The sequence below is a fragment of the Eucyclogobius newberryi genome, unplaced genomic scaffold, assembly GCF_026437365.1.
Source record: "Eucyclogobius newberryi isolate DKJ021-1_F unplaced genomic scaffold, fEucNew1.0.hap1 SCAF_22, whole genome shotgun sequence".
Classification (NCBI taxonomy): domain Eukaryota; kingdom Metazoa; phylum Chordata; class Actinopteri; order Gobiiformes; family Gobiidae; genus Eucyclogobius; species Eucyclogobius newberryi.
Window position 1 is genome coordinate 22,135,751 of NW_027315857.1, and position 25,027 is coordinate 22,160,777.

The 25,027-nt window shown below is 42.7% G+C and overlaps 1 protein-coding gene across 1 annotated transcript; it reads right to left on the reverse strand.

Annotated features, from left to right (window-relative positions):
* Positions 1 to 985: 985 nt before the first annotated feature.
* Positions 986 to 24,090, reverse strand: nfxl1 (nuclear transcription factor, X-box binding-like 1). Its single transcript, XM_072459350.1, has 25 exons — positions 24,029 to 24,090; positions 22,366 to 22,528; positions 22,025 to 22,213; positions 21,443 to 21,552; positions 21,227 to 21,357; positions 20,605 to 20,649; positions 20,318 to 20,451; positions 19,949 to 20,034; positions 19,102 to 19,177; positions 18,623 to 18,720; positions 17,691 to 17,805; positions 16,307 to 16,431; positions 15,407 to 15,529; positions 14,391 to 14,481; positions 11,859 to 11,979; positions 11,118 to 11,274; positions 10,604 to 10,695; positions 7,514 to 7,535; positions 7,028 to 7,150; positions 5,963 to 6,117; positions 5,027 to 5,096; positions 2,693 to 2,797; positions 2,083 to 2,163; positions 1,536 to 1,589; positions 986 to 1,187 (listed from the first exon to the last, which is right to left on the reverse strand). Exons 2-25 carry the CDS (start codon positions 22,508 to 22,510, stop codon positions 1,002 to 1,004), a joined length of 2,634 nt encoding a protein of 877 aa, XP_072315451.1. The 5' UTR covers positions 22,511 to 22,528; positions 24,029 to 24,090; the 3' UTR covers positions 986 to 1,001.
* Positions 24,091 to 25,027: the final 937 nt, after the last annotated feature.

The following is a 25,027-nucleotide window of genomic DNA, read 5'->3' on the forward strand; positions in this document are numbered from 1 at the left end:
TTTAAGATGTGTTTTGGATGAGGGAACAATGTTGTGTGGTTAAAAACTCGCAAAAAAAGACAAATTTCCATAATGCGTGTCGTCACCTAGCATCTACTGGCGTACTCTGATTACCCTAATGAGTCCTCTAGCATCTACTGGCGTACTCTGATTACCCTAATGAGTCCTCTAGCATCTACTGGCGTACTCTGATTACCCTAATGAGTCCTCTAGCATCTACTGGCGTACTCTGATTACCCTAATGAGTCCTCTAGCACCTACTGGCGTACTCTGATTACCCTAATGAGTCCTCTAGCATCTACTGGCGTACTCTGATTACCCTAATGAGTCCTCTAGCATCTACCGGCGTACTCTGATTACCCTAATGAGTCCTCTAGCATCTACCGGCGTACTCTGATTACCCTAATGAGTCCTCTAGCATCTACCGGCGTACTCTGATTACCCTAATGAGTCCTCTAGCATCTACCGGCGTACTCTGATTACCCTAATGAGTCCTCTAGCATCTACCGGCGTACTCTGATTACCCTAATGAGTCCTCTAGCATCTACCGGCGTACTCTGATTACCCTAATGAGTCCTCTAGCACCTACTGGCGTACTCTGATTACCCTTGTCGTGGAGTGGACAGTAAACGCAGTACAAGACGTGCTCACGCTGTAGCTCCTCCCCCTTCAGACAGATATTTAAACTTGGATAAGTGAAGAAACACATTCACTCCTAAAAACGCGTGTCCATTTCATTTAATTCAACCTTATTTTCATATTTAATGTACAAGACGGAGGCAAATTTGAACTGATTTAATAGAGAAATTTGTCTTCTGCATTTTTTTGTGGTAAAATTAGTCAAATAAAGTGAGTATTTCCTCTCCAGATGTCGCTTTTATGATCAGGAGAACTGGAGGTTTAGTGTTTACGTTGGCCGCCACATCAAGACGCTCGTAAACGCAAAGGCGGCTTCTGATTGGCCGCTTCCTCGCCCTCTGCGTGCCGATTGGCTGCTGCGTTCACGCCTCGGCGAGGTAAAAGTAGGCGGCGGCCAGCAGAGCCACGCCCGCCGACAGCACGGCCAGCGAGAGGCCTCGTCTGGCCCACACGCCACGCCCCTCGTCTTCGGACTCCTCCCCCTTTCTTTTGCGCTTGTTTCGGCGTCCGGCCCCTTTAAGGCGGCGCTCGAACGCTTCCAGCTCCTCCTACGAAACAAATACACCACACGTTTAAGAAGTATGTAAAAATAAAGTATGACAAATGTAAAAAAAAACATCTGTAAAACGCATTTGAATTTATTTCTCGTTAATTATCCGTTTTATTTCATTTTTACTTTTTTTTAGATATGTAATAGCCGACAGTTTTGATTGCTTTGTTTTGATTAAAAACTGATTTTGTGTGATTCTGTGCAAAGTGAAAAAAAAAAGCTAGAGATCAGTTAAAAAATAAATAAATGGAATTGTAACATTATAAATAGCTGTGAAAATAACAAAAAACGTTGCTTATAAAACAAGAACAAATAAAGGATCCAAGGCAATGTAAAATAGACAAACCTGTTGCTTTCGTAGCTCCTCCTCCTGAGCCGCTTTAAGCTCCGCCTCCTTCACCTGCGCAAAGGAATAAAAGGTGTCAGAAAATATAATGCAAACTAAAAAGAAAGGTTGCTGGTTACACTGTTAAAAATGTCACGATTACGCGGCCAAACACAGTTACGAATGTAACCACGGTTCTATGAATCCGGTGAAACAGAACTGGCGTTTGTCCGTTGAAAATGGTGGTCCAAGACACGTTGTCCTGCAGTGAACAGTAGGGGACGCAACGGGAACCAAAGCGTGGCAATATTGTACTGTCAAAAGTGTCACAACAAATCCGCTTTGAACTATATAGACCATGATGCTTTGCTCCGTTTCAGTGCAGAAAACATGACGAAACAACCGCTATTCATCACTTTTATATTCTACGTCTCTGGAATGTTGAAGTAATGAGCGTTTCTGGAGCATTTTAAAAGGAAAAAGTATCATTTCTGCTGTTCTGTTGTAGCGTCGCCACAAATACTGCGCAGAAAAATGTGCACGCGGTCACATTTCCAGTCTAGTTTACCTGCGCGGCCTTCCTCTGTTGCTCTTTACAGGTGTCGTCGCACTGGAGCTGGCTCTGGGCCGACAGGTGACACTGCACCTCCTGGAAACAAAAATCTAGGATTAGATCGGGTCTAACGCAACGACACATTTGTTATTTTGTCGAGAAGTGGCATTTTAACATGGCTAGCGTTGGATATCCGAATCTGGAGGGACGGAAACGACGACTTAGCTTAGTTTGTGTTGACGTCTGTTGCTACGAACCGGCCTAAACCGTTACATTTTTGACTAGTTTGTGTTTTATTTTATGGTTTAAGATGCGTTATGGCTACAAGGTTACATCAGTTTTTTAAAGTCTCTGCAGTCAACATGTTATATAATCCTGACCGTTTTCCTAACCTAAAACATCTTAACTAACCTTTGATCCAAACCTAAACCCTAAGCAAACCCTTGATCCTAACCTTACTCATTTCCCTAAACTCCATCACATCGAATGATTACCACAAAACTAAAAAAGGCTAAAAATAACTACTACTTCTAAACCACTTTTTTTCTCTTCAAAAGATAAATAAAGAAATCCAGTCCATTGAAATCTTGAGGCGACAGATGCAGAGCGGCGTTTGTTGTTGTACCTTCTTGAGCCGCCTGCAGGGGCAGCGCAGTTTGACCTTGTGCACACACTGGGCTTCACAGTGTCCAGGATGACACAGCAGTCTGCAGCGATGGCCACAACTCAGCTGCACAAAACACACACACAAAACACACACTTTATCTTAGAGGCAGGTTTCCGGACACTCAAGGACGAGGCAACAAGAGACAAACAAATCAACAACATCAAACCGACAAACTAAAGATAAAAGCACTGACGAAAATAAAGGTTCTTTTGAACAACATTTGAGATCTTATTTAGACCTGGTTTAAGTCACTGATCTAGATCCTGTTTAAGACATAGACAGTCTCTGTTCTAACCCTGGTCTCGGCCCTTGCTGGTCCTGGTTTTGCCCCGGTCTGGCCCCGGTCTGGCCCCGGTCTGGCCCCGGTCTGGCCCCGGTCTCACCCCGGTCTCACCCCGGTCTCACCCCGGTCTCACCCCGGTCTCACCCCGGTCTCACCCCGGTCTCACCCCGGTTGGGTCCTGGTCTCAGATTCTTGCTCCAATCTGGCCCTGGTCTAGTTATGGTCCATTCCCAGTCCTGGTCTCAAATGCTTGCCTTGGTCTCGCCCCGGTCTCGCCCCGGTCTGGCCCTGGTCTGGCCCTGGTCTGGCCCCGGTCTGGCCCCGGTCTGGCCCCGGTCTGGCCCTGGTCTGGCCCTGGTCTGGCCCTGGTCTGGCCCTGGTCTGGCCCTGGTCCCAGGTGCTTGCCCTGGTCTAGTCCTGGTCTAGTCCTGGTCTAGTCCTGGTCCGGGTCCTGGTCTCAGATGCTTCCTGGTCGGTGTAACAGAGCGCGCTCAGTCTGGTACATTCCAGTGTGTTTGTTGTTTTAGCTGTGGCTCTTAGAACTCAAAGTGCTCAAGTTCACGGTGGCAAATCTTATCTTCAAGTCCCGGGACTCAAAAGATCCAGGGAGGGCTCGAAATGGATTTATCTGTGCCAAAACCGGTATCTAATGTGTGACAAACGGAAGTAATGATGTAGTAACCGTGTAGTAACCATGTAGTAAAGTTCACCAATTATTAACATTTCACGTTTGATAAAAATGATAATAAAATGTATGAATCTGGCTTTGGTTAAGCTTCATTTCTCATTTACCATCAGAAAACAGGGCTCATGACAACTTTACACCTGCAACACTTGTTTTTTTTTCTTTTTCTAGTTTTACTTAAATATATATACATAAATCAATATACACAGAAATTAGCAGCGCTCGTGTACAGACAAAAATCGTTCAAACTATTTGCTCAGAGATGTCGATGACAAACGGATGAAATGAAAGCAGGCGACGCGTCTCACAGAAATAGACCGTAATAGAGACGTAAACAAACGGAGTGTGGAAAGGTTTAAACTGTTACAGAAATACATCGCACTTTATCAGAAATGACACGTAAACAAACTCAGTTTTTTTTCCATATATATATATATATACATATATATATATATACATATATATATATATTTTTTTTTTCTCCTTAATTTTGTATAAATAATAACAGCATGTGCATGTAATACACAAAATAATAGAAATCATATTAATAATAAATAATAACATTAACACAAACAACACATTCAACTGGAAATAGTAATTATTATCATTATTTTTGTAACTACTTAATCATTTTTTGAGGAAAGCATGAGCAGAGAGGACTTGTTTTTGCTTCTAAAACCGTCACGTTTCTATTAAATTTAATAGAATAAAAATAATAATAATCAACGTAATTTTTCTTCTAAAAATGCCTCGATTCTAATTTTTAGTCTTTATATTGTGACCTAAATAATAACCTGGTCTTTTATTTGAACTGAAAACAACAAAATTTAGTTCAAAAATTTTCACTTTTCAACAAATTAAATTAAAAAAAAAAAAACTTTATTTTTTCCCCAAAAAAATGTCCCGATTCTCATTTTCACGTCTTTGTATTGGGACCTAAATAGTAACCCGATAGCCGTGACTCTCTGCACGCGTCTCGGGGGCCCGCGATCCATCTCCGTCGCCCTCGTTATCGCCTCCCATCATGCACCGGGGCCGCGGGACACGTCCAAACAAGGAGACGCCACCTGATACACTATCTGTGGCCCACTCCGAGCACCTCATACGTGACCTTTAGCACTATTTTAATTAACCGGGGCTGTCGAAACGAGACACTCATTTCAACAACGCCTTAAATAAGATTAATCCTCGACGTGAACTAGTTTAATGCGCCGCAAAGAAAGAAATGTGTCACTAAAGTCGCCGAATTGAACCGGGAACTGATTTCAAACTAAACAAAACCGTGTCGTGTGTATTTTCTCGAGCGTTGCGGGCGTAATCTTGCCTCCTTTGGACACTGGTTGTTGCAGGAGCCGAGTTTGGTCTTCGTCCCGTTGTCCGCTGAAGTCCACTCTCTGAAAGGAGCGACGGAGAAGAAGAAGTCGGTGACAAACGGCAGGAAATAAAGCACAGATTGTGGGTGCTATACAGCGACATTTGTCATTTCGATCTGTAAAATCACGTGGTCCGGACCAGCTGCTCCTGGGCCCCAGCGGCTAAAGTTATATGTTAAAAAGTACTTTATTTTTGTTTTATTGTCTATTGTCGTGTCCCTGTGTTTTACTGTGAAAATATAGAGCTAAATAAACATCAAATATCAGCAAAAAAGAAAATTATAAAAAGGGTTTGCACAAATTTTACTCTGGGGGAAAAAAAATCTTTGGAAAAATCACAGATTTTCCGGACTATAAGTCGCACCTTTTTTCATAGTTTTGGCCAGGGTGCGACTTATACATATACTTATACTCCGGAGCGACTTATATGTGATATTATTTGTTATTTTCACACTTGCAACCGTATTTCATACTCCAGTGCGACTTATGTTTTTTTTTTCTCTATTATGCACTTTTTGGCTGGTGCGACTATACTCCGGTGCGACTTATAGTCCAGAAAATACGGTATTTCTGTGTCCAACGGCAATGATTAAGCTTTGTTTGTGTTCAGAAAAAAAAAACTTTGAAACCCATTTTTATCATTTTTACCGAGACAGAAAAATAAAATGAAACTCCTGATTGATCCGTCCGAGGAAAACAACGTGGCAAACGCTTTAGTCGATTGATCCGTGGATAGACATTTGATCAAACGTTTTATTAGTCAAACAAATGATTTATTGGGATTGTGAACGTTTTATTTTTTAGCATCAGAGTAGAAATATTTTGAGAATCGGGCGTAAATCGGAAGTTTGATCTTGAATTTGAGCGGTTGTTGAGCGGATACTGACGTGCACGGGACGTAGAGGCTGCTGATCTTGCAGTGGCAGCGCTGGCGGACGGTCTGGGGGCAGGCGGGGCAGGGGCCGCCGTGGCAGGGCCTGGGGCAGGGGTGAGGACAGCCGGGGGGGCGGGGCTTCAGGCAGCCGCACTCGCACTGCTCACACTGGGACGAGAGAGAGAGAGAATATCACAGCTACGCAAAAGACATTAGCATTTACAAACTGCTATAAACTGCACGTAAAGCTGTCACGATAACACGTTTTGAAGTGTGACGGAAAATATCTCAATAAACTACTTTATTTAGCAGGATAATTCCAGTAAATTCTCTTTTAATACACCTGAACTGCAAAGTCTATAGCAGGTTAAACGCAGTGAACACAATTACCGTATTTTCTGGACTATAAGTCGCAGTTTTAGCCGGGGTGCGACTTATACTTCTATTTATACCTATATACTTAAACTTCGAAGCGACTTATGTGATATTATTTGTTATTTTCACACTTTCAACTGCATTTCATACTCCAGTGCAACTTATATATGTTTTTTTCGGCTGGTGCGACTTATACTCCGGTGCGACTTATAGTCCGGAAAATACGGTATATTTCAGATTTTACTAAACATTTTGCCCGTTTGTCCCCAATAATAAGTGATATTTAAAAAAAAATTAAAAAATAATTAAATGTATAGAAGTGACAATTTTAAACTGTATTTTTTTCTGTTGAATTAAAAGAAGTGCGACGATTTTAGAAGCAAAATTAAGTCCTTTCTGCTCAGCCTTTCCATGCAAAAAGTCTTGTTTATGTCAAATTAATCAATCAGAAAGTTTGATTTGATAAAGCAGGTCACATGTTGAGGAGCGGTGACGTGTTAAGAAACCAAGGAGGAGAGAAAATGTAGGATTTTACAGTCCTTTTGGTCGTGATGTCAATAATACAATTTGAACTTGTGACATCCCCAGTTGCGAATACATTTCTTCTTGATCATAATGTTCCCTGCACTTGCCAACGAGTAACAACAGTCAATAAGTAGCTCTGAAGTGCGCGTGTGAGTAACTGTGTGTGTGAGTGCTGTACCTTGTTGCCGGCGGCGACCAGGTGACACTCGCGGCTGCAGAGGTGGTTGGTGCAGGTCAGAGGTCGCCCGCACTGTCGCCCGCAGGAGAAGGGCCCGCGGCGGTGACACGGCACCGGGCTCACCTGCGGATTCAAACGTCCGATCCGGTTGTGTGTATGTGTATATATATATATATATATATATATATATATATATATATATATATATATATATATATATATATATATATGTATATATGTATATATGTATGTAATATATATATATATATATATATATATATATATATATATATATATATATAGCATAATTGTAATAATAACAGTCAGTAAATGGTTATATCACTTCTTAACTGATTATATTATTCCTAGTTGTTGAAATCCCCCCAAAGAAAAAAAAACAATTAAAGCAAGGTTAAATTGTTTTTTCTGGGTTTATTGCTCATAGAGACTTAATGAAGAAAAACAGAAAGCTTGAAGTTAACTGACCTCATGTTGTCCAAAACACGACCTGAAAAACAGAACAAAATGGCGTCACGAGTCAGCGCATTCTCCGTAATCTCCCGAAGCAGCAAAGTCAACAAAAATGTACACGTGAAGAGAAAAAAAAAAGAAACAGAAGGAGGTTCTTAACGGTGAGGGACGTTTCAGGAGCTTTTAGTCTGCGTTTAGTAGAACTGGAGAATAATATTACAAGTAGGGATGTCGAGATTATTTGGTTTATCGATAATCACGTTAATTCCAGTCACAATATAATCGTACGAAACAAAAATAACTATTATGACAATTTTAGAAGTATTTTTTGTTCAATATACAGCCCAAAAATAAGAGTAAAATGTAAAGAACTGTATTTTATTTGGCACATTCTTATTTTGTCACAGTTAACTTTATTCTTTCAGAAAGTTGAATTTTTTAAAGCTGGTCACAAACTTGAGGAACCACGAGAATGAAGGAAAATTAAAGATTTCACTGTTTTTTTGTCTCAATAAACGTTTAAACAGTAAAACTAAATGTAAAGTGCTTTTTATCTTGCTGTTCGTGACTTCAACCTAGAGAACGATATTCACAGGTGCGTTTAACTCTCATAGAACGCCATAATATTGCCAAGACAATCCAATTGGTTTGAGTATTATTGCCCACTCTTTTTAGTCCGTTTAATCCTGGGTTTATTTCAGATTGAGTCAAAGTTTGGCACTTGGTAATCATTTTTTCTTCAGCATTAGTCCACATTCTGTCCCGTCCACACGACCCAGGCTTGGCTCGTGACATAACGATTGCATAACGTGGCTCTCGTGTGTCTTTGTTCCTGCGTGTGTCTGTTGTTGGGTTTCGCCGAAGCGTTTGAACCTCCCGTCGCTCCGTGTGACGCAGGACCCAGCTGTGGACACAAACCCGGGCCCCGGTCACGTCCCTCGCGCTCTCTCGCCCGTCAAACGCGCTCGGGCCGCTCCGGCGTAACGGCCGCTTAACGGCGGGAATGGAAAAGCCGCGGAACGGTAACAAACATCGACGGGAGTTCAATCGAAACTCACCACAACTGCTCAAAGGGACGTTCTGAGTTTATTTATCTGGAGACCATGATTATGTGACGTTCGAGAGGAATTGTTTGTCTTGCACTTGAAATGAGAAGAAAGTCTGAAACCTGAAGTCGTTGGTGAGAAAAGGTCACGCACACGGCCACTTAAAGGACAAATATTATGCATTATTTGAGTTGTTAGGCCGCAGTTATTTTATTACTTGGTTTACGGCTTTTTAAATGAAATATATTGAACAGACGGACGAAATATAAATGTAATTTCAGTTTCAAAATATTTTTTCTTCCGGGTTTACCCAAAACGCACCACGGGAGGAGGGGGAAACGCGGTGCGCAGGAGCGTGTAACAGTAGATTTAGCGTGTTTTGCATTGGTAGAACTGACGGTTAAGTGTGCACCCTCCCCCACCCACCCAGTCACGGCAAAACGCGCTGAAGAAAATGTGGTAAACGGGTTTAAAATGTGTATTTGCGATATGAAGACACGCAGCAGCAGGGAAACCGGCACCGGCAGGGACGGCGTCGCTCCGTCACAACAATGCGTTCCAAAAGAAATGACTCCCGCAGGAGTTTGGCAAGAAATTGCTTCACGCGCTCTTATCTTTTGACTTAATACCGCTTTTTACATTTAATGTAACGCTATTTTGCGTTTTCGGCGGTACTTTGTAAAAGATTTTTATAATAATTTATTTTATTTATATTGTAGAAATCAATAATCTAAGTGCGGCGGATCCGTAAACCAAGTAATAACATAACTAAGGCCTAAGTGTGCACCCTTATTCACAGCAAAATGCGCTGGAGAAAATGTGGTAAACGGGTATGTGTATTTGTGATATAAAGGCGCGCAGCAGACAGGAAAACGGGCGCGCACGCTCTCGCCGGGCCCGCGCAAGGACAGAGCCGCGGCCTTATTGGCTTTTAAACATGTTCTAGCTACACTTTGGCAGGTCAACTGAACACTAAAGCAGGTTGATCCTTGTAAATCCTTCTCTAAATGTATAGTATCCTCAAAAAAAAACATGCACTGAAGTAAATAAGTTGCACAATGAAACACTTTAGCATCCGTTTAGTGCCATAATCAGTCTTAGAAGTTACGTATTTGACTTTCTACAGCTCAAATCTTATCGTACGACAAAAAGAAGTTACTAAAATTCTAGTTTGAGGGAGAAACGCTCAGTGCGACGATCATTTAATGGACTTAAAAACGACTTCATCGGGAAAAGACCAGCTCGTGAACAGGATGAGAAAAAACGAGCGCGACTGAAGCTAAACACGACTCCAAGTGTGTTTCCAATGAGCTGATGTATACAGTGACGAGCGTCCTTTGAGAGAGGTTGGGAGTCTAACCCGCAACCTTGTTACCGAGGGGAAGGGACGGGATAACCACTCTGCCGCAATAACACGGGAAGAAGGTGGTGTGGGAGCCGAGGATTAGACGGATTCCAGAGGTGCAGCGGTGTCACTCCGAGTTAGATTAAAGACCCACAGATCCAAAACACAATGTCACAAAAACAAGACTTTCTGGAGTAAACCCAGCGCTGAGGAACAAAGAAGATCACAACTGCAGCTGAGAGAGGGACAGGAAACACACACGTCTGAACGGGACGGAGTCAAGATTTAGTCTTGTGTCGTTTAGTACTATATTATCCTCTGCAAACAACGAAAATAGGTCTAAACCAGGCATAAACCAGGCATAAACATGAAACAGAGACGTCTGAACGGGACGGAATCAAGCTTTAGTCTTACGTTGTTTAGTACTATATTATCCTCTGCAAACAACAAAAAACAGGTCCAAACCGGGTACAAAACAGGTTTAAAACAGGTTTAAAACAGGACTAAAACAGGACTAAACCAGGACTAAACCAGGTCTAAACCAGGTCTAAACCAGGTCTAAACCAGGTCTAAACTTGGTCCAAACCATGAGTAAACCAGGCCCAAACCAGGACTAAAACAGGTCTAGACCAGAACTAAAACAGGACTAGAACAGGACTAAAACAGGTTTAAAACAGGTCTAAAACAGGACTAGACCAGGTGTGCAGTACTCACGTTGGGAGGGGGACTTGACAGGGGGCACAGGGCAGGGCTTTCTTCTCAAACGCAGGTTTTGACGGCTGCTCCCAGGGCCCTGCCAGCTGCACCTGTTACATAAAGCCACATTAAAGACACTTTCACTTGAGCACAAATAAACAGATTTTATTGAAGTAGACGCATGCTTTTTCTGATATTTAGAAAACGCTGCTGCTGCTACTGCTGCTGCTGCTGCTGCTGCTGCTGCTGCTGCTGCTACACGAAATAATGAAATAAATCAAAAATAAATACATAAACCCAAAAATATAAAATAAATAAATAAACCAAAAATAAATAAATAAACCAACAAATATAAACTAAATAAATAAACAATAAATAAATAACTAAACAAAAAATAAGTACATTTCTGAGCTTGATCAACTCAAATGTGCATGAATCACTCACAATACAAATCAAGAGTAAGACAATAAACCGGTTCTAGCAGGATTTGGCTGAGACATCTCCTTTAAAGCTGCGATTGACGGGACTTTACCTGCTGCGACTGCACCAGGACGCGGTCGTGGCAGGGCCGGGGGCAGCGGTGCTCGCAGCCCTTCAGGGGCCGCTCACAGGGCAGAGCGCAAGGGAGACAGGGGCCCGGGTGACAGCGGTGAGGCTGGCGGGACGGGTGGTGGCATTCGGGAGGACACCTGGAGCAGGAGACAAGTTTCTCATGAGCTGAATGTGGAAGATGACCTGCTTTAGTCCAAAACTGACCCACTAAAGTGTCCAAATCCAACAAGGCTTATACTGTGTGTGAAGAAGTCGATTCCTGGTTTAGTCCTGGTCTAGCCCTGGTCTAGCCCTGGTCTAGCCCTGGTCTAGCCCTGGTCTAGCCCTGGTCTAGCCCTGGTCTAGCCCTGGTATAGCCCTGGTATAGCCCTGGTCTAGCCCTGGTTTAGCCCTGGTTTAGCCCTGGTTTAGCCCTGGTTTAGCCCTGGTCTAGCCCTGGTTTAATCTTGGTTTAGCCCCAGTTTAGTCCTAGTTTAGTCTCGGTTTAGTCCCGGTTTAGCCCTGGTTTAGCCCTGGTTCAGCCCCGGTTAAGCCAGAGTTAGCCCGGGTTTAGTCCTGGTTTAGACCTAGTTTAGTCTCGGTTTAGTCCTGGTTTAGCCCCGGTTTAGTCACGGTTTAGTCCCGGTTCAGCCCTGGTTTAGTCCTGGTTCAGTCCTGGTTTAGTCCCGGTTTAGTCCCGGTTTAGCCCTCGCTCAGCCCTGGTCCAGAGTCCTGGCGTTACCTGCAGAGCTCTTTACACCTCGGGGGTTTGGTGGTGCGCTCTCTGCCACACGGCACCACCAGGACGGTCTTCCCACAGGCGCAGCTCACCTCCACCGTCTCGGGACAGGGGTAACACGCCCCTGCCGACCACAACACGACAACAGGGTCACATGTCACGCTAGAGAGAACATGAGACTTGCTACGATTTAGTATTGGTGTGGGAACTTTACAAACACATCACCGTAATCATAATCCACTAAAACTAGATCGATAAAGATAGATATAGATATTCAGTTTTCTTTTTTTCCTTTCTTTATCATAATAAGATGGTACAATGACAAACAAATACATATTGCCGAATGTTAAAAAAGAGCCAGGGTTTCTCAGGAGAGTTCGTCGATGTCGGCAAATGTTACAAGGCTGGCTTTCTACCCCGAGACTGCAGGGGGCGACGACGGACACTTCGAACACCCCAAAAATACAATTAACCATCACAATGACTTACAAAAATGTTTAATACGGTCAAAATCTTGCTCAAAAACAGGATTAAATAAGTGATTAAATAATAGTAATAATAATAAAGTAATAATTAAATAATGAAGCTAAATACAGCTCATTATGGCACGTGTCTAACTTCTGCTCGTCTCCTGTTTGACTGAAGAGCTACTTTTATGGCAAAAACTGAACTGAACTAAATCAAAACAGCTCTAACGAGTAACAAACCACTTCAAAACCAGAACTAAAAGAAGGTTCTGAAGCTCGAACCAGGACAAAAGTGAATCGCTAACAAACAAAACTGCTTTCTGTGTTGACATTTGGAGCCATTTTGTGCCTCCCTTTGTCCCGGGGAAAAGGGCTAATTACTGGCGCGCTGCGATTGGTCGATAAGGCGAGATGCGGCGACGTGATTGGCTGCGCTGACCTTTGAGAGCGACTCGCGCAAACAAAAGGTCAACGACAGATAACGGAAACAAAACAAAAAAAAAACTGTGACAACGGGGTTTTTGTTTGGTTTCTTTTGCCAGCTCCAGGTAAATGTCACGAGAGATTTGTGTCGTTAAAAAGGTCCTGGATTCATCATTAGTCACTTTAAAAACTACTTTTGCACATTTTAGCTGGAGTTTTTATCTTGAATAACTTAATTAAGGCAATCAATATATATTTATCAGATTGAGATCCGACTGTTTTAAGCATTTGGAATCGGAGTAGAATTTAGCAGGAATAAACTGTATTTTTATGTTAATTAAGGTGTTTTCATACTTCATCTAACTTTTGTAGTCTTAATTATGTTCAACTAATTGATTTCATTTGATTCATATAATAAGTATATCATAATTTAAATCAAAATAACCAGCAGCAGAAATAAGTATAAAAGCTTCATGTTTGTTTCACAATATTTGGTGGAATTTTTTGCAATTTTCACAACCAAATATTACAAAATATGTAGTAAATATTATTATTAAATGATAGTGAAATAAATGTGAATCTGTCCAAGTTATTTTAGTTGGATTAGTTTCAAACACATGGGAATATTAAGTGTTTAAGACTATTCCTACTCCTACTACTACCACCACCACCACTACCACTACTACTACTCCTCCTCCTACTACAACTATTCCTACTCCTACTACAACTACTACTACTAACACTCCAACTCCTACTCCAACAACTACTCCTACTGCTACTACAACTACTCCTACTACTACAACTACTCCTACAACTACTACAACTACTCCTACTACTCCTACAACTACTCCAATTACTCCTCCTACTCCAACTACTGCTCCTACTACTACAACTACTCCTACTACTCCTACTACTATTCCTACTCCTGCTACTACTACTCCTACTCCCACTACGACTTCTACTACTACTACTACTACTCCTAATACTCCTAATACTACTCCTACTACTACAACTACTCCTAATACTACTCCTATTCCTAATACTACTACCACTCCTACTCCTCCCATTCAGTCCAATATGACTTTTCCACTTCTGTTTCAGCCAATGTTCGGTTCTCGCCGTCCGTTTAACCTTTGACCTCTTCACAGCTGCGACTCCTGTCCAATCAGATCGCATCTTCCAAACACTGATGCGACGCGACAAATTCTGAGCCGAATCACACCCAAAGCAGCGAAAGTAATCGACCAATCATGGGACGGGAAGCGGCCACGTCGCCGCCGGGACAGGAGCGACACCAGAAGGTCTATCCTGTCTTATGTTAACTTTGAACTGAATCCTAATATTAAAATTCTTGAATATTCTGTGTTTCGTGACTTGTGTTCATTGTGTGTTTACGTGGTTGTTTTGATGGTTTGTTGTGCGCTCAGAGCATTTTTGCGCATGTATTTCCAATGTGGTTTTTAACTGCGAATGGCAAATAAACAAAACGCAACTAAACTTTTGTTGTTCTGGAGAGCTCCACTACGTGGGGGAAAGAGGAGGAAAGAGGGGGAACGAGGGGGACAGAGGGGGAACGAGGGGGAACGAGGGGGAACGAGGGGGAACGAGGGGGAAAGAGGGGGAAAGAGGGGGAAAGAGGGGGTACCTTGATGGCAGACGGAGGGGCACTTGTGGTTCCTGCATCCCAGAGAACGGCCACAGTTCTGGTCACAGGGGGGACACTCTCCGGGGCAGCACTGAGGGGGGCACAGGACACAAGAGAAGGTCAAAAAGAGAAGGTCAGAAGTCACTGACCGACAGGGCAGGAGAACGGACAAACAGTCTCACTGGGGACAAACTAGGTCTAAAGTGGGTCTGAACCAGGACCTCATCCAGTCTGAGGACAAACTAGGTCCAAAGTGGGTCTGAACTCGGTCCAGAGAGAATCAAATGTGACGCCGTCGATGGAAATGTCACGGAGGCGGCGATAATGGAATCATCAAAGGGCAAAGTGTTCTGAGAATCACAAGCTTTTAAGGTCAACCTCAAACGCACCGCAAGGAGAGAGGGAGGACGGGAGAGGTACAGAGGGAGGAGAGAGGGAGAGAAGAGAGGTAAAAGAGGGAGGAGAGAGGGAGAGAAGAGAGGTAAAAGAAGGAGAAGAGAGGGAGGGGAGAGGTAAAAGAAGGAGGAAAGAGGGAGAGAAGAGAGGTAAAAGAATGAGGAGAGGGAGAGAAGAGAGGTAAAAGAGGGAGGAGAGAGTGGAGAGGGAAGAGAGGAGAGGTAAAGGGGTAAAGGAAAGAGGAGAGAGGAAAGAAACAGACAGAAACAGAGAGTTAAAAGAGAGGAGAGAGAGAAACAGAAAGAAGTCTGGTCTGTGTACACTAGAGGGTGCTCAACATCCGGTTAGACAATCAACTGAAACAGAAGAAGATATACCGTATTTTCCGGACTATAAGTGGCACCTTTTTTCATAGTTTTGGCCGGGGTGCGACTATTACTTATACTTATACTCCAGAGTGACTTATATGTGATAGTATTTGTTATTTTCACACTTGCAACTGCATTTCATACTCCAGTGCAACTTATACATGTTTTTTCGTCTCTATTGTGCATTTTTTGGCTGGTGCGACTTATACTCCAGAAAATACGGTAGACAGATGAGTGTTTTTGGGGCCGAACCTTGCGCCTGCACTGGTGTCTCTGGCAGCTGCGCGTCCGCGGGCATTTGGAGTCGCACAGGTATTCTTTGTGGCACGGCGTCAGCTTCCTGTGTTTCCCGCAGCGGCACTCCTTCTCCACCTCCTGCAGAGACGACGGGGGGAGGTGAGCAACGGTTAGCGCGCCCCCTACAGGCCGGACAACTCATTGAAATAAAATGCAGTTAAGATAAATGTAGTTTTAATTTTGCTAAAAAAATATTTAAAAATATCACAGAGGAGTGCATTATTTTGGTTTATAATTTCACTTCCTGTTTGTAATTGAAGGCATCACAGTAGGAAATTAACCAGCAAAAACTCATCTAATGTCAGCATTTATGAATTTGACAAATACAAATATATGAGAGCGATTTTATTTTGTTGAATTGATGTTTAAAGAGTCAAAAAAGTTGTTTCCTTGAGTAAATTCTGCTTAAACTTTGACTGGGATGAGTTTCCTTAGTGTGATGTCACTTCCTGTCATTTTTCTGCAGATTTTGTGACATTTTTTTTCTCCACAAATACCAACTCGATTAGTGTAAAACTATAATTTATATTTACAAAAAGGTACAAATACACCAAGTAAAGTCTAAATTTGAAAATCGTAAAAACCTGTCATACGTCACTTTCAAAACAAAACAGCGTTAAGTTGGAAACCTGCCAAACCTCAGTCCAAACGCCAATTCACTGAACCATTTAGCCCAAAAAGCTTTAAATTAATATAAAAAAAAACATACCACAACAACAAAAATGTAAATGGTAAAATAATAACGACAGCTCCGCCCACTTCTTCTATTGGTTCTTAAGCGTTCCAACCTCTGACGTTCTCTTTGAAGAAAACTATGGTAAAAACCGCGCGGCACCGGGCCGGGGGACACGTTACCTGCCGGCAGGTGTCGCAGTTGCCGCGGTGACACCTCCTGGAGCAGGTGTGCTTGCCGCAGGTCAGAGGTCGATCGCAGGTGTCGCCGCAGGGAAGCACCTCCTCCGCACAACCCGCCGAACTCCCTGGAAGACGGAGCATTCATGTACCTCCCACTGTGTTTGTATTCATGGTTTTTAACATCTATAATTCATGTTTGTTTGACCCGCAAAGAACTCTAATGCACAGATTTATATTAGATTTATTTTAGGGCTCAGATAGTCTTTCTCAACCTGTGCTTTGATGAATGAGTCACTTTAACACATATTTTTGCCCTTGTTTGGGTTCATCATGATTTAAAATACCGTATTTTCCGGACTACAAGTTGCACCTTTTTTCATAGTTTTGGCCGGGGTGCGACTTATACTTATATTTATACTTATACTCTGGAGCAACTTATATGTGATATTATTTGTTATTTTCACACTTGCAACTGCATTTCATACTCCAGTGCAACTTATATATGTGTTTTTCTTCTCTATTATGCATTTTTTGGCCGGTGCGACTTATACTCCAGAGCGACTTATAGTCCGGAAAATATGATAGTTTAGTCCTCTTTTAGACCTGGTTTAGCCATAGTTTGGACCCAAAATGGAGAAGTTCAACAGTCCACTTTGCCCACGTCAAAATATCCTATTCATTTACCTCATAGACTGTTCTAAAAAAAAATAGTTGAAAGAGTTTTGAAAAAGCATGGTGGCGGTTCAGTTACGTGAGTACTAATGTCCATAACAGTCCAAAAAACACATGAAACACGTGAAATGTTGAACTTTACAAAGAAAACAAACGTAAAGTCTGTCTTTATTTGTTCTTAAATGTATTAAATGCTTCATACCTGGTTAATAAATAAAAAGGTAAATAAATGGATAAATAATTTTTTTTCCGATATTTTATAATGACTATGATATATTTGTAGGTATTTTGGTGTCAAGTGCCTCAAGCAAACTTATTATGGGAAAGTCTACGGGGAAAATGTACGGGTCATTTTACTCATCGATTAGTCTCGCGGTTTTACTCTTCTGATGAACCGATCCGTCGTTTAGAACTTGATGAAAGTATTTTTTGCTAAATTTGACACAGATGAAGCTGAAGTGAAGCGTTTGAGGATCTGAGTAGAGCACATTTGTGGACCAAAGAGTGTTTTTGTCACAGAATGTACACATTTTCCATTTATTTTCATGAAATTGCGGCCGAGATCGAGTACTGTACGTATAGTAAACAATTTTTCTATTACAAAATGAACAATTTCAGTTGCGATTTGAGGATTGACTTTTCACATTTACAGTTTGAGAACCGCTGGCACTGTATATATTCTGAAAGCGCAGCACGGCGGAGCGGTTCTTACTTGTTTTGCCGCAGGGGCAGGTTCTGTTGACGGCGCGGGGACACGGAGGACAGGGGGCGCCGTGGCACACCTCCTCACAGGTGTGGTTCCCGCAGGACAGAGGGCGGCCGCACACCTGCCAATCACACAGAGGACGTCACACACAGTTTGGAAAGCAGTTTGTTATACTGGCTCTGGATGGTTTGAAAGAGGTGTAGGCCTGACGTGTCGCTGCGCAAAATCTCACGCTACAGGATCATATTAAAACTACTTTATGCCACGGACGCAACGACCCTTAAAGGCGATCGAACTGATTTTTTTATTTTTGTCTTAAAAATGTGGGAAACGGAAGTAGTTCATTTTAGTTGCATTCAGAGGCTCCCGTTTTCTCAACTTTCAGCGGTCAGAGCCGTCACGGTAAAGATAACAAGCAGCACACTTCCTGGTTTGCGGACAATAAAAACGCTTGGATGAGACGGCACACAGCGGTCTCATTTTGAACTAAAAAAGCAAGCATAAAAGCCTAACTGCAGCAAAACAAATTATACACATTCAGTACGTAATACGGCTTGTTTATTGTCCGTTTAAGCATGATGAAGCTTAGTAAATATTGGTTAAAAAAAACATTAACAGCTAAAAAAAGAAGAAAAAAACAGTTTAGCACTTTAGTCTGTTAGTATTTCCATTTATCAAATAGAGCTCACACTCATAGCTCAATGAATTGCAAAGAAATGTTCTCCAAAACTGCAAAGAAAAGGTCATCACGATAAATATTGAGGCTGGAAAAGTCATTATTCTAAACAACAAAGCAAAGTATGTTCTTAATTAAGGTGTAAAAAGGTTTATTCTGAATGCAGCTGGCAGACAACAACGATAACTTGTAACTTTAAAAGCGACTGGGAAGTGACAGGACGGCGCCCGTTACAGAGCGGGCAGTAGGGGGCAGCACTTGCCTGTGTGCAGTTCCACAGCGGCTCGGCGCAGGGCCTCTCTCGACGCTCTCGCCCGCACTCGCAGCTCTGCACGCTCACTCTGGGACACGGCTGGCACTCTGCACACAAGCACGCCAAAAACATGAACATGGGACGGGCAGGATTTAAGGATAACGATTACAGGTGATTGACGGGGGATTGACGGGGGATTGACGGGGGATTGACGGGGGATTGACGGGGGATTGACGGGGGATTGACGGGGGATTGACGGGGGATTGACGGGGGATTGACGGGGGATTGACGGGGGATTGACGGGGGATTGACGGGGGATTGACGGGGGATTGACGGGGATTGACGGGGGATTGACGGGGAATTGACGGGGGATTGACGGGGGATTGACGGGGGATTGACGGGGGATTGACGGGGGATTGACGGGGGATTGACGGGGGATTGACGGGGGATTGACGGGGATTGACGGGGGATTGACGGGGGATGCTTACCTGAGTGGCAGAGCTGGGAGCAGGTGTGTTGTTTACAAGGAAGAACTTTAGCACAGACCTTCTGACACGACCAGGACTGAAAGGGAGAAGAAAAACATCTTACAACAAGAGCCAGAGGACCAGAACCAGAGGAGCAGAACCAGAGGAGAAGAACAAGAGGAGCAGAACAAGAGGAGCAGAACCAGAGGAGAAGAACAAGAGGAGCAGAACAAGAGGAGCAGAACCAGAGGAGCAGAACCAGAGGAGAAGAACCAGAGGAGAAGAACCAGAGGAGCAGAACAAGAGAGCAGAGCCAGAGGAGCAGAGCCAGAGGAGCAGAACAAGAGGAGCAGAACAAGAGGAGCAGAGCCAGAGGAGCAGAACCAGAGGAGCAGAACCAGAGGAGAAGAACCAGAGAGCAGAGCCAGAGGAGCAGAGCCAGAGGAGCAGAACAAGAGGAGCAGAGCCAGAGGAGCAGAACCAGAGGAGCAGAACAAGAGGAGCAGAGCCAGAGGAGCAGAACCAGAGGAGAAGAACCAGAGGAGAAGAACCAGAGAGCAGAGCCAGAGGAGCAGAGCCAGAGGAGCAGAACAAGAGGAGCAGAACAAGAGGAGCAGAGCCAGAGGAGCAGAACCAGAGGAGCAGAACCAGAGGAGAAGAACCAGAGGAGAAGAACCAGAGAGCAGAGCCAGAGGAGCAGAACTAGAGGAGCAGAACCAGTGAAGCAGAACCAGAGGAGAAGAACCAGAGGAGCAGAACCAGTGAAGCAGAACCAGAGGAGAAGAACCAGAGGAGCAGAACCAGAGGAGCAGATGTATGTAGTAAGAGGATGTGATGTGGCTGATGTCCTCTAGGGGGCGGTGCAGACCTTGTTGCTGCAGCGTCGGGGCAGAGGTTTGCCTTTTCCACACAAACACGTGACTGAAACCATCTTTGGACAAGGAGGACACGGACCTGCAAACAAACAAACAAAACTGACTTCATGCTACATCCGAGTTATGTTTTATCGTGTAAAGCTGAGGATTATAATAAATTTGCTCCATCAACAAAAAGGAGTTTGGACTTTATTTGTTTGTTTAAGTAATGTTTTCAGACTGTTTTGCATGTTTAGCTTCGTTTTCACCCCGTTTAGACATGATTTAGCAACAGTTTCTGCCTATTTTAGCCCCGTTTTAGCCTCATGTCTGGACGTAGACTGGCCCCGGTGGCACTCGGGGCGTCTGAGCGTGGGCAGTACCAGGGTGGCAGAGCAGCAGACACGTGTGGCCACAGTCCGGCTTCAGACTCTTCTCGCAGACGGCGCCGCACGAGTGGGGGACGAGCCACGGGTCCGAGGGAGGGTCCTGCACTTTCCCACAGTAGCACAGGTACCTGAACACGACGCATGGAGAACGACGGGTTTAAAATGAGTGTGGAAACGAGATTGATTTAGTCGGGTTTAGTCCCTGCTTTAGTTCTTAGTGTTGGTTCTACGTATAGTCTGAGGGTTAGTCTGAAGCTCCCCCTAGTGGTCGGTGGCCTCACCTGTTTGGAGTGGCACTGGGAGGATACTCCGCTCTGCATTTGGGACTGAAACACAAACGTTTAAACAGAATTATTAAACTGTGCCGTTCAATTCAAGTCATTCACTCATTTGCTCACGTCGCTTTTTAAAGTTTTATGTATTTTTAAAAAATTTCCGGACTAAAAGTTGCACCTTTTTTCCTAGATTTGGCCGGGGTGTGACTTATACTTTTATTGAATACACTTATACTTGTACTCCGGAGCGACTTATATGTGATATCATTTGTTTGTTGTATCATTCACACTTGCAACCGCATTTCATACTCCAGTGCGACTTACATATGTTTTTTCTTCTTCTCTATAATGCATTTTTTGGCTGGTGCGACTTATACTCCAGTGCGACTTATACTCCGGAATATACGGTAAAGTGGCGTAAGATAAAAACTTCTAATATAAACCACTACAGTATAAAAGTGGCATTACAGCGCACTCAGACCACGCAACCTGTCCCAAAATATTCAAATAAATCTTAGTTGGGGATGAAAGACATATTTTCGCGGCGCTAAGAATGATCCGGTGACTATAAGTTCTTTGTCGAAATGTTGCATTGTGGGTAAGGGAAAGCTGTGGCGGCGGCGTGTACCAGGGCCACGGCAACTGTCTCTGTCCAAAGTCCTCATCGGTGACGGAAGACACCAGGAACACAGAGTCCCGAGCCCATTTCTGCACACACGGGAGATGGAAGAGCGAGAAGCAGCCCGAGCAGCTCCACACCTGCCGACAGGAAGAGAGAAGGTTTGTGTCCAGCTTCCGGACAGTTCTAAAATCACAAATACATTAGATTGTTTTGGGTTTTTACCGGTTGTGTTCTCTTGACGGAGCCGATGCAGATGAGGCACGTGAGGGCTCCGGACTGAAACATGTCGTTCAGATACTGCCCAGTCCTCTGCAGACCAGCGCTGTCTCCTCCTGGACACACAGAAGCGTCACAGGGTCCATGGTTCAGTCCCTGGTTCAGTCCCTGGTTCAGTCCCTGGTTTAGTCCCTGGTTTAGTCCCTGGTTTAGTCCCTGGTTTAGTCCCTGGTTTAGTCCCTGGTTTAGTCCCTGGTTCAGTCCCTGGTTCAGTCCCTGGTTCAGTCCCTGGTTCCGTCCCTGGTTCCGTCCCTGGTTTAGTCCCTGGTTTAGTCCCTGGTTTAGTCCCTGGTTTAGTCCCTGGTTTAGTCCCTGGTTTAGTCCCTGGTTTAGTCCCTGGTTCAGTCCCTGGTTTAGTCCCTGGTTCAGTCCCTGGTTCCGTCCCTGGTTCCGTCCCTGGTACCGTCCCTGGTACCGTCCATGGTACCGTCCCTGGTTCCCTCCCTGGTTCCGTCCCCGGTTCCGTCCCCGATTCCGTCCCCAATTCCGTCCCCGGTTCCATCTCCAGTTAAGTCCTCGATTCCATACCCGTCTGTTGGTTGTAGGAGGTGAACGTTGACGCCAGGATCTGTCCTTTCTTTCCGTCTCTACGCTCCACATCGTCATCATCGTCTTCTTCGTCCGAGGAGGAGGAGCTAAAGCCGCGCTCGACCAATCGCTGAGCGGCAGCAAGATCAGACTTCCTGATCTCCTCGAAGCGCGACTCCACTGACACAGCTGGAAGGAAAAGACAAATCAAAACATGTAATAACATCTCAAGTCGGAAAGTATTAGCAGTGATACAAATATGTGTCTAATGATAAGTTATTTTATTATGTATTTGACTAAAATCATAACGACAATAATACTGATCCCACTTGTTTTCGGACCTGTCGCCGGGGTTTGCGCTGGGCTCTTCTTGTCGCTCGCCCGCTCCGCTCCAGGTCGCTCCCTCTCTTTCGGCTGGGGTCGCGACCTTTGACCTCCGTCGCCTCGGCCGCGACCCCTGCCGTGGTGTCGCCAGGCTGGCTCCATGGCAACGGCCGGGTGAATCTGGAAAAGATATCAAGGGAGTTTTGGACGCGAACTGAATGAAATGCAACAATATTAGCTTCTTTTGATTTTTTTTGCATTATATTATTTAAAACTGAATCAGATATTTCACAATGGATCAAGAATGCGTTGATGTGTCCCTGTAAATGTCTTGGATTAGGTTTAATTATACCACAAAACGAGAATGGAGATGACACAAGACATTTCTGGCTCTTACTGCAATTACTTTTTATACTTTTAATTATAAATGATGTGCATGATTTTTAGCAAAAATTCTCCAAAACAACAATTGTGATATTATACATGTTCTGACATACACCTCCCACCTCTATATAAGAGTTTATCCTCCTTCAATCAAAATGTAAATCAATCCTCTGCTTCGTCTGAACTTGCACATTTCATAATATATTCAAACTCACAAAATGTTAATATGCTTCTTGGTTATAGGAAAACATAGACTGAAATATATTTTTGTAAATTTTGACTATTATTTGGTTATTTACATAATTTGTGCCATTATGGATGTATTTATAATGTGAGGAGTGCTGCTTTTTCCAACTTAATGGACCCATTTCTAGTTTCGCTATGGCAACAAATCTCTGTTTGGGTCTTCCTCTGGGCCTCTCGTCTCCTGCTGTTCTTCTAAGTTCTAACCATATCATATTTTCGTAAATCCTTTACTTTCCTGTACGTGAATAGTTTCAATCTGGACAAAGGCCTGCCACGATAGTTACCACATCATCGACTCAATGGGCCACTTTTTCCATCAACATTTGAGATGTAGAGGGTTGAATAATTAACATTTCTGCTACGATTCATAAATGAACTAACTACTAAAGTGTTCATTTGGCTATTTATTTAATCCAATTCATGTTTTTGCACATATATTTATTTAAAAGTGTGTAAAGAGATGATCAGGCTTATGGATTATTGTGTGCTATAAAGTAGTGTCAATATCACTGTGATTTTTTTGTTATAATAAATCACCGTTATAAATAAAACACATGTTCAAAGTAATATTTAACACAATTGTCATTAGTAACCATTTTACAAGATCATAAATATAAAAGCATTAGCATAACACAGCTTTAACTGTTTTGTAGCGTGTCATGTGTATGTGTGATTTATGAATGAAATTAAAATCACTGGGATAAAATGACACTTAAAAAAAATAGTGAACCAAACTAAGTTATTTATAGATTAATAACTTATAGATTTATTAGCACTTACCCAGCTGCTTATGACTCAACGCATCAGTAAAACGTAACAAACGTCTCATAACAATGTACAAGTTCAACATTAATTCGGCCAAGTTAGCCAAGTTAGCCAGTTAGCTCAAGGTTGCTAAATGTCACTAAACTAGGCCAGAATGAGCGGTCGAATTAAAAAGTTGAACTGCGGATGAGTTCGTTTTGAGTGTTTTTATCCGCACAGGCAAAGTCGAGGTCGTAAAATGCTCAGATGCGTTTAAAAATGCAAGTTTTAATTCATAAAACCCACCTCAACGGCGTTCTGCACGGCTCGCTCCGGTCAGGACATGCGCAGTGAGCACGGCGGGGGAATGATGGTCGTTGTAGTTCAAACAGACGCCTGAACATGGATCTACAAACGCGAGAGGCTGGAAGAAAACTACAAGTCCCAGACGCGGAGTAAAAAACAGCTGTAAAGCGGACGTGTCATGAAGCAGAAAATGTGGAGAAATGTGAATAAAATAAATAAAATAAATAAAATAAATAAAATAAATAAAATAAATAAAATAAAATAAAATAAAATAAAATAAAATAAAATAAATAAAATAAATAAAACAAATAAAATAAATAAAATAAAATAAACAACAGCAAAAATACTAATAATAATAATTTGACATTGAATTTAAATAAAAATGAATATATATATATATATATATATATATATATATATATATACACATACATATATATATATATATATATATACATATATATATATATATATATATATATATATATATATATACATATATATATATATAGATATATATATATATATATCTACCTCTGTATCTACCTGCGTTGCACCAATGAAATTTCCCCATGTGGGACAATAAAGGAATATCTTATATTATCTTATATATATACATATATCTATTCATTTTTATTTAAATTCAACCATATATATTCATGGTTGTAGCATTCCAACAGCCTTTTTCTCATATCTCGTCCGTCTTGTTCCAGTAGCCTCTTTGTCATCAAGGTCTGGTTAAAAGGTCAACTCTACTTTTTTTTGTACAAAAGTAAAATTTTATTTGGTCTATTTGATCTAAAAACTATATACAGTGCACATTTACAATTTTATAGTACTGTAGAAAAAATATCAGCCTAAATCTGATTGGAACAAACAGTGATATCAATTCATTTTGCTGTTGTAGTCAGCCTTCACAGATAGTTTGAGTGCTAATCTAACCAGTTTTTAGTTCTGGGCTGGTTTTAGTCTAGATCTAGTCCAGGTTTAGTCGTGGAA